Source organism: Anser anser, assembly GCF_964211835.1.
Source record: "Anser anser genome assembly, chromosome: 1".
Taxonomy (NCBI): Eukaryota; Metazoa; Chordata; class Aves; order Anseriformes; family Anatidae; genus Anser; species Anser anser.
In genome coordinates this window covers 38,639,740-38,649,409 of record NC_139720.1, presented here as the reverse complement: position 1 = coordinate 38,649,409, position 9,670 = coordinate 38,639,740, and the positions used below count along the sequence as shown (strand labels likewise).

At 44.3% G+C, this 9,670-nt stretch overlaps 1 protein-coding gene across 1 annotated transcript; it reads right to left on the bottom strand.

Annotated features, from left to right (window-relative positions):
* Nucleotides 1–59: 59 nt before the first annotated feature.
* LOC310894532 (cathepsin E-like) lies at nt 60–9,161 on the bottom strand. Its single transcript, XM_083824742.1, has 10 exons — nt 9,115–9,161; nt 7,819–8,027; nt 7,486–7,663; nt 5,782–5,899; nt 5,122–5,240; nt 4,747–4,946; nt 3,956–4,078; nt 3,148–3,292; nt 1,189–1,287; nt 60–1,104 (listed from the first exon to the last, which is right to left on the bottom strand). The coding sequence occupies exons 2-10, from the start codon at nt 7,872–7,874 to the stop codon at nt 925–927; spliced, it is 1,218 nt and encodes a 405-aa protein (XP_083680868.1). The 5' UTR covers nt 7,875–8,027; nt 9,115–9,161; the 3' UTR covers nt 60–924.
* Between the last annotated feature and the right edge of the window lie 509 nt (nt 9,162–9,670).

Below are 9,670 nucleotides of genomic sequence, written 5' to 3'. Positions count from 1 at the left end.
CAGTGTGGAAACCACTGCAAGAAAATGCAAAACAAGGCAGTGTTGAGCAGAAAGCAGATTTTGCTTGGTCAAATTTTATTCACATGAGCAGGGGCAGCATCAGTTTTAGCAACCAAAACAAATATTTCAGTGGGTATCATTCAGGTGGATCTTCTTTGGCTCAATCATCTGTAGAAAGCTCAACAGCTCCCCTTGCACGGACTGTGATCTGTTTTTTGCAATGCAGATAGATGGTGCTCCCAGCTGTCTGAACTGCCAAAGGGCAGAGCTGTCAGGCAGCATTGAACTCCAAGACCCCAAAGAGAAGAAGAGTTAAGAGAGAACAAACACAGGGGAAAAGCAGGTTTGAGAGGAAGTTGTCTGCAAGGATAGGGGAGAACATGGTGATCACACAGGGATCAGTCCAACTCTTCATATAAATTGGTTGGAGTAAGACCATATAAAGGGAATTTATGTGGCACCAAGGAAATAAGGTTGCCAAAACATGGAACATAATGAGGAAAAGAAAGTCAGTGGGAAATGAGGTGGAAACAGCACACAAGAAGAAGCAGCAGTACCCAGAACAGATCAGACCAGGATTAGTCTCACCCATTCTTAACTGCCATCTCATCGGTCTTGCACTGTTAAGCATTTTTATCCTTCATGCCCTCTTGCAGATCTGTGCAATGAGCTGTGATGAGCTCTCTTCGTTCAGAGAGCTGTGGTGTTCATCAGTTATTCAGGAAGAAAATATGTCTTGGTTGTATATATATAGAGATTGAACCGAACTATGTAATCTGGGACGAGGATCATCCCAAACCCTTAAATCTCGGGGAGGGGTGACTACATTCTGGTTCAGAGTTTCAGTTATAGTCCTTTTTCACAGGTCTGCTGAAGATCTTTACAACAGCATTCGGGTTGAGGCAGAATAAATGCTATTGCAACTCAGTAATAATCCTTCCTATGAGCAGCTTTTGCAAATCCCACTCTGTCATTCCCGCGGTCAAAAATGCAGTAAAAGGCAGACATAAAGACATCTCCTAAAATCCAGAGCGGGCCAGAGCGAGTGGTGATGTCAAGAGACTGAAAGCCGCTCATGCAGAAGGTTTGGTCATCGATAGACTCCTGGAAGGGAAAGCACATTTCCTTGCAGTGTCTCTTCCAGCCCTGGCTCGGGAGCTGGGAGCCAGGAGCCGGGAGGATACGCACCTTCACGACATATTGCTCCGCTGTCAGCTTGTATTCATGGTGCCCGATGGTGAAGCTGATGTGGGGCAAGCTGGACAGTCTTCTGCAGTCTACAAGAAACTGTGAGCAATGCGCTGGTTGAGATGTGATTGGTTCGGCTTTTATGAAACACTGTCCTTTGCTTTCGAGCTTTTTGCTGCAGCTGACAGTGAATTTACCACAGAGAAACAACATCAGGCTGACTTACAGCCCAACACTGCCCTCCAGCTTTGCAGGTCCCACACTGGGTCAAACCAGTCTAGCAGCCTAGATCACCTGCACCAATGCCCCCGGGGACTTAGGGAAGATGAAAATCACTGCAAGCTCCAAAGGGGTAAAGGGGTACTCTGATGTTCTCCCTTACAATTTGGAAGCAAAGCCAAGCTGGTGAGCCCCAGTGAAGAAGAAATAAGCAAGGTCTGCTGAGCAAAACTCCTCCAATGCCCTGGCTGGGACTGGGTCCCATGTACTCTCTCCAGTAACATCGTAGTTTTAGGGGAAAAAAAAAAAGACCTATCCAAAAAGCCTATGAGGAACACAGCACTTTATACTTTACTGTGCCCTGGAGTGGGATTTAAAGAACAGAATAAGAAGAATTAAACTCTGACATGTCCATTAATTTCTATAAATAATACATTCACTTACAGTAACACAGCAGATTGTTTCCTGGCCTCTCTAGCTATTTTATGAAACAACTGGCACTGCAGAATGCTCCAAGCCCCAGAGGGATCTTTGCTGCAAACTATATAGTTTAAAGTCATTGTTTTAGGAGCTTCCTATAAGGAAGAATCTACTTTTATTTTTGTTTTTAAGTCTGCTTAATGAAAACTAAGTCCTAAATCTTTTGTATACCTAGCAGGTGTCAGACCATTAGAACAAAATAAACCATGGGATACAGAGGATAAGGGTAACAGAGCCAATATAATGGTTTGTAAGATATGAGAAGCAAGACATAATTCATTTACATAGCTAGTACATGCAGAGCAAATTAATCCTTGCTGGAAAGAGATAAAAGTTCTGGTAAAATCATTGACAGATGCACCCGCTTACACCAGGATACATTTGAGCCAGTATACTTAGTATGTCTGTCGTTGCCACAAAACCAGTCACATAAAGTATTGCTTTCGGGTTCCTTTTTGCAGAATCTGAGATGCCAGCTGAGTGCTATTACTTCAGCATTGGAGTAGATAACTGTATACCGAAAGGACCTGTTTCTTTTTTATATTATATTAATATAACTACTTTGGAAATACATATTTTATCTGTATCCATGAGTATGTACCCTTATAACTTGTTATCAAACCAAACTGTTCAACATGTATTTGAAAATTTGAATGGAAATAAAATTTAACATTTAATTGAAGAAAGCAGTCAGAAGCCTCATAAGATACACAGAAGTAACTCCAGGTCTTCCTCTTTCAAAGGGAGGCAGATTAAAAGCTGACTTTCCCTCTGATCTTTGCCCGGTGCACTGGGCAAAAGTAACACTCTTAATTTTCTCCAAAGTGCAATTTTGAGTCAGCGAAGTTAACAAGAACTGTACATCCTGGAGCCACAGTAATGTAGTATTAACTGTGGGAGTCAGCAAAAGACCAGCAATAATGCACTGCAAAAATAAGCTGTCCCCTCCCTGGAGATGGGTCAGTTTAGTCATCTCAGGCTCATTACCTCGGTGCTTCAGATATTGCCAGGGCTCAGAAAATTAACACCAAGAGGATACGAAGGGCAGCACAGAGACATCCCTGATGACCAGCCCCACCTTGAGCACCTCAGCTCATGTAACACCCCCAGAAAGGGTTGTGGGGAGTAAAGGACTGCAGGTGTGGGCCTTTTCTGACTTTTCTGATCCATTACTTCAGTTATTTTCCACCCTTTAAGCTCTTTGCACCAAATACCAGTTTCTCTTCTCCTCTGTCTGTTTTCTGGCTGCACGGTGCTTACCTCTCCAGTATGTGATGGACTTGCCCCAATATACTCCTGGAGTTTCCTGATTTGTGAAGAGGGGCCGGTGATGAGGGAAGTGCCTGAATCAACGATGGCTTCACAACCGTGGGAGCAAAATGCCACCCGGCCCTGGATTTTTATACTGCAAGCAAAAAACAAAGCATCTTTAAACAAATTGTGACTGTCACACTGTGACTGGAGCAACACATCATTGCCAGCTGAAGTACAGCCTGCAGTTAAAACCAGATACCAAGCCTTCCCAATCTTAAAAGTCAAGAATGTCTTTAAAAGCAAAGTAATGAAAGGAAGCAGCACTAGGAAGACTTCTCATTTGTGGGCCTGCTTCTCTCTCTCTGGATTCCTACAGCCCCAACCATTTGCTGCCTGCTGACAAACTTGTCCCCACCCAAGATGAGGTGTGTATCCTCCTGTTTTTTATGAAGCACAAGCAAAGGGACACCAACTACTTTGACCAAGGAAAGATTAGAACAGGACCTAGAGCTGGACTCAGTTTCCTGGTTTCACATCCACTTCACTGAATAGTCCACCAAGAGTCAATTTGGCCATCGGTGAATCACATCAAAACATTTAAAAATGCTCTCCCAGAAACCAGCTACCCATGTCACAGCAGATTTGGAGAGCCGGTAATCCTCAGACCCATCTTGGCAAGCCCCCTCTTTGAGGGCCTCAAAGATGAAACACTGCAGCCAAGTCCTCCTGCATCTGTATTGCTAGGTGGTTTTGCCCCTGCGTGCTTTACCTGAGGAGGTGAATTTCACCACATATTTCACACACACATACGTACTTGTTCAGATGTATTTGCCAGTAGCTTTTCTCGGTGACTGGGACCCAGTGAATTGAGCCTTTGTAGAGGGAATGGTCTATCCCCCCCAGGATCAGCTCACCACCGTTCTCAGTGTCATCTCCTCTGGAAGCAGAACACGTTAGCAGAGACATGGGAGTATGTCAGCGTACACCTACAAGGTTACACTTAAAAAGCAAAGGACAAACCACGGACCTTTCTAAATTCAGGTATGGATGTCTGAAGCTGATTATTTCTGAATTATAACCAAATAGATCCTGGTTCGGAGCCTCCAAGCAATCTCAGAAAACTTCCTGCAGGCCGCCGAGGGCTGAAGGCAGGCACTAGGAGCAGGTTGAGCCAGCTACTGCTCTCACCTCAGAATAAACTCCAGATAAATTGGTGGAGTTACAGCTAGGTTCAGATTAGGGAAAATTTCTCTTCTGAAATGTGGCCACTTGGGTGTAGCACTGCATTTCTGTTCATCTCCACTGGCAATAAGGAAGCTTCCAGCAGCTTCGTCTGAGCTGGGAACTTTTGTCTATGGCCAGCTCCAGCAAGAAGAACTGTCTGTCCAAAAATTGATGATCCCCTCCCAACACAGTTCTCCCTTTCATTACATTTTTTTTTCCCCAGAGGGAAATTGGAAAAAAAAAAAAAAAAAAAGAAAAAAAAAGAGGAAAATAGGGGAAATTACTTTCTGGAATGGAAGATTTATACAGTTGCACTGTTGTCTCCATCAACAACCAAAGTACAGTTGCTTCTCGTTTGGCACTGTCACTTGTAAGACTGACCTTTTCAGATAGAAGGAGAAGACTGGCTCCTCCACCAGCTTCTGGTTCATGATGCTGTCAAACACGGGCAGAGCATTGCCCACTGCTAAGGAGGGGTATCCCAAGCCCAGCACGCCATCAAAGTGGGCAAGGGCGAAGGTTGTTCCTGGCTCAAACACGGACTCGCCAAAGTCCTGTCCCTTGATGGAGATGTTACTGATCTGTCCAGTATGAAAAAAAGAACAAGCGGAAGTAAGGGCACCACTGGTTCCAAGAAATTAGACATGTTTCAGATCCATTTTGATGAATTCACTACGTTTGTTATAGGTAGTGCAGAGAACCTGAGTAGCCTGGTGTTGCCCTGCTGGCTGACACCCCTCCCGGCTGGATGCCCACCTGCAGCGTGTCCTTGGCGGCGATGCCCAGCAGCTCTCCGGTGCCGTACTGCAAGGAGAAGGCTTCCCCGCCGTGCTCATACGAGTCCGACAGAAAGGACTTGAATTTCTGGTGCACCCCTGCACAGAACAGACGATACCTGGGCCCCGAGGGAAGGTCCTGGCCACTCACCCACTCCCCTGTACAGAGCTGGCCGAGATGCAGGCGAGGCAGATTCGGCTTTTCTTATAAGGAAGCCATCAACAGCCTGTCCCCCTGCAAACACCCAGAATACCTTGTTTGGGGGGTTATCTTTTTTTTTATTTTGGCTTTTAAATGGAAGCAGGGAATCCAAACAAAACTCAACATTCCCGCAGCTATCTCTTGCTCCCCCCCAGGTTTATTTTCACACCTTTCACACATGGTGCAGAGGGAGGCCAGGCGGCAGCAGCGGGGGAGCAAGCTGGCGGCACAAGGGAGGCCTTCGGAGCTGTCCCAGACCCTCCCCTCCCAAACTCCCGACAACTTCAGAGAGCAACGTTTTGGACTTCTTCCAAATTTTGCTCACAGGTGGCATAAATAGACAAATAAACAAGCAAATTGCCAGTTATGTCTGTGCTCGGCTGCGGCCAATCTACCCAGGACATCAGGAGCACGAGGGATGGTAAAAGGTTTTCTTACTGCACGCTTCACTGATGCAATAGGCGGAAGGGACCCAAAAATTGGACGAGCCGGTGTCAAACACCACGGTGAACCTCTGAGGCGGCGTGCCCACGCTCACGACTCCATAGTACTGCGCCTGGGGGGGACAAAGCGGTCGGCCCTGCGCTGCCCCCCTGGCAGCTGCTGCGGAGGAGCAGGCGGGCCCTGGCGCACGATGCGGCACCTCCTCAAGCTCGGCAGTGCAACTTCGGCTAAACGTGAGCACACACCACCTCTGCCAGGTGGGGAATCATTGCTGGCTCTGGCTTTCACTTTTCAAGTGAAAAATGAACTCTATTCCACAGATTGGATCTGATGTAGTGAACAAAGTTCATCCAGAGGATAAAGGAACCACTGACCGCCCTTGGACATCAGCTGAAGATAATCTGCGGACACGTGAATGCTGAAGTGAAGAGCTTATCAACATCCAGCCTGCAAGTGTCTAAGTGCCCATATCTGGCCATGAAAGAGCACTTCAGCGTTAAGAGACCTATTTTTAGGAAGAAGCATTTCTGGAATTCAAAGGGAGATAGAAAAGCACTACCCAGTGCCAAGTCGTTTGTAGCGATACAAATATTTGAATATGTATCTTCAAGTGCATGCTTGTTAATTAATACTCTGAATATAGTTTCTGACCCCAGAGTTTACATGAATGAGATAACCGTAATGCAAGCCTGTGTGCCACGTAACAGCAATAGAGCAGGATGCTATTCCTCACTATATCAAACATTTATTGATTAATCTGTTAAGTAAAACAGCACTATGTCACTTTGGTCAAAAAAAAAAAAAATCCCACACAAAACTGTTTCTGATGCTAGCTCAATATGCTGGGGAAGTGGATTTTGTTTTGTTACTTTGATGTTTATCCCTCTTTGATAAGTCTAAGAACAGGCTGAAATTTTTTAGTCTCCCTCATTCTTCTTCACTTGTATCTCTAGCTCATCCTGACTTATTTATTAATGAGCCTCAAGTGTCAGAAAGTTCTTTCTAAATATTTTGCCTTCCTGCCACTGTCCACAGGATAGACAAATGGACAAAATGTTAAAGCCAAGAAAGACAGCTTACAAAATGGTTGACCTGTTGACTTGCCTGTGTGAGATCCAAAGAAACTCATGTCTTTCTTTTCTCAGTTTAGAGACCTAGGTCAGTCTCAAATCCTTAACACATATTAAGCTAAGATAAAGCAGAAAAATAAAAAATCTACTTGGGTCTTTGTTATCACTGATTTATGACTCCATGTGATCAGATAAATGAGATTTGGGAGATATTTTATAAAATGCAAAGATCCAAGTTTCTGATAAATAGAATATAGCTAAATGAACTAATCAGATTCTCCTACTAAAAAACCAATCCTGAACAAAGATTGATAGAGGGAAACCTTCCACATTTGTTTGGAGACCCACTGAAGACCAATAGAGATCTATCCAAAAATTAAACTCATCAGAGGACTTCCACTGCTAGATTACATCAGCTTTCTGCCCAGGTCCCATGTTAACCTAGATCTATCTATTTTGTATTTTGTAAAGTAGCACACTATTTTTTGATGATCTAGTATTTAAAATGAGCCTCCCTTCTCAAGTTTTATAATTTCTTTGAGAGACTTGATTTCAAATGTGCTGGGGGAAAAAATCTGCTTTCAACAGAACAGAGTTCATATGATTGCATTACCGTAACCGTACTTACATTCATGTAATCATACAGCCTTTCTGAAGCGGTTCCTACCGATAGAGTAATATCTGCAGGGAAGCAATGCAGGTACCTCCGAGCAAAAATATCGGGGTGGTGATTCCTCCAGAATTCTTCTAATTCTCCCTTTTCTTTAAGTTGTTTCTTGATAGATTTAAATCGAATGAGCGGGACGCTATGCAAATAAAAGAAATACACAAAGTCTAGCTGGACCTCCTTTCTAGAGTTCTCCTACACTATTTTTCTTCGGTATCTTTTCAGAGACCTTGGGTAACACTAAGCATGGGTCACCCCAGGCAGCCAGCTGAGACACGAGGTGCAAGCTCTTACCGTTCCACGGCCACGGCGAAGGGGATGTAAACCACAGCCAGCAGTATCACCCTCATGTCTTCAGCCGGCTCCGAGTCCAATGACACTCATTTACTTGGAATTCTCTTTTTTATACCTCGTCGCTAGCAGAGGGCCGTTCGCCAGGTCAATCAATTACAGGAGGTCAGAGCTTTGGCAGCAAGTTGATGAATTTGTTCTCAGAGCGACTGCTGGATTGTGTAAATATTGGTGCTCAGCGAAGCTGGGCACTGATAACCAGGGCACAGTCTAGACCAAAAATACATTTTACTAACAATCATTAGTTTCTTTCACATAAATATAATAAACAGGGGAAGTTTGGCTCCTGTTAGCATGGGAAAGAGTGTAAGCTGCTTTTCAAGCTCGCTTTAGTGATGCTTTAGTAGCCCAGGAGTGTCCAAGGCAGAGAAAGTGGACAAAATATATATGCATGTTTCACTTTTACTTGGAGACATTTCAACAGGACTGAGCACATGGACATTTGGTCTGGTTGTAACAAGCCATCCCCTAACAACTGAAGATTAATTCTCCGTTTATGTGTGAGTTCTGGTCTGAACTAAGTGTGATTGCCACTCCAAAAAAAATAACAAAAAACGTCTTCTAAGTCAAAAAGATGAGAGCCTGCAACACACAGTAATAAACAGCCAGTGTTTTTCTCCCGTCACGCAGCTGCTAAGGCTGTTTCTAGCTGAGGCTCTGCTGTGCACGTTTCAGCAGGATGTTTGGAAGCACTCGCTCAGGTCGATTTACCCAAGAGTTTCCTGAGGTTCACCGTTCCCACCCCTGCCTGGCATTTGGGTTCACGTCAGGCTAGCAGAAAAGTAATGGTGTCAAAAAGAGACTCTGATCTGACAGGTGGCAAAGCAAAGCCCGTTAGCCCTCTAGGAGGAGGCTCAGCACTGAGCCTACAACTTGCTTATGAGACTTTTTGAATCTTTTGAAAGCGTGCTACAAAGAATGAATGGCGGCAACAAGCAAAAATAAGGAGTCATCACCCACTCTAATACTGATGTTCCAGTAAAGAAAAAAACAAACAAAAAAGAACAAACGTAAGCACAGAAGGGGTCTAAATGCCAGTCACAGAATTTAAAGAAATATGTATTAAGTAATTCCCAGCATGTAGTAAAGTCATTTTTAAAAAATTGTTCCTTCAAGCCCCCTGACTTACTATGTCAAGTTGACTAAAGAGAGGCATGAGAGCCTTAAAGTTAACAAATGTAGATCTCACTTTTTTAGTTCCTATGGATTTTGAAATACGTTTTGCTTTTTCAAACTTACCTCCAAAACTGTAAGGGCTAAAAAAGCCATTCTCAGCAGAGGCTGAGCTGGGAGTAGTCCCACAGCTGTGTGGAGGGTTTTGGCTCTGAGAAAGGATTTCTATTCTAATTTTTGGTTTAAAAGAAAAAAAAAATCTCAAAAATGCAATAGTAACACACAGCTTTTATATCGATTTACATTTTATTGTGATGTTTCTGCCTGGCTTTGATCAGGGTTCCCTGTTCTTTCTCGACTCAGCCATTTTTACAAAAGTTTTCAACAAGCAGCTGTGCTTTCCGTCCAGCAGCCATCCCAGCCACTGAGCTACAGGACCTTTGTGCTTCAAACGAGAAGAGTGAGTGAAGCTCCGCACAGAGCAAGAGATGTGGCCATAAGCGAGCTTTCAGAAAGCAGCAGCATTTCTGAAGAAACCCACAGAAACCCCTCTGTGAAGCAGAGCTGATGTCGTGCCCTCTGGTACGGCACTGTCACTTTGACAAGAGCAAGGCAACGCCTGTGCTGAGCGCCTTTATCGCTTGAACTTTTCCTCAAATGCCACAAATGCTTCTGGGAAGTC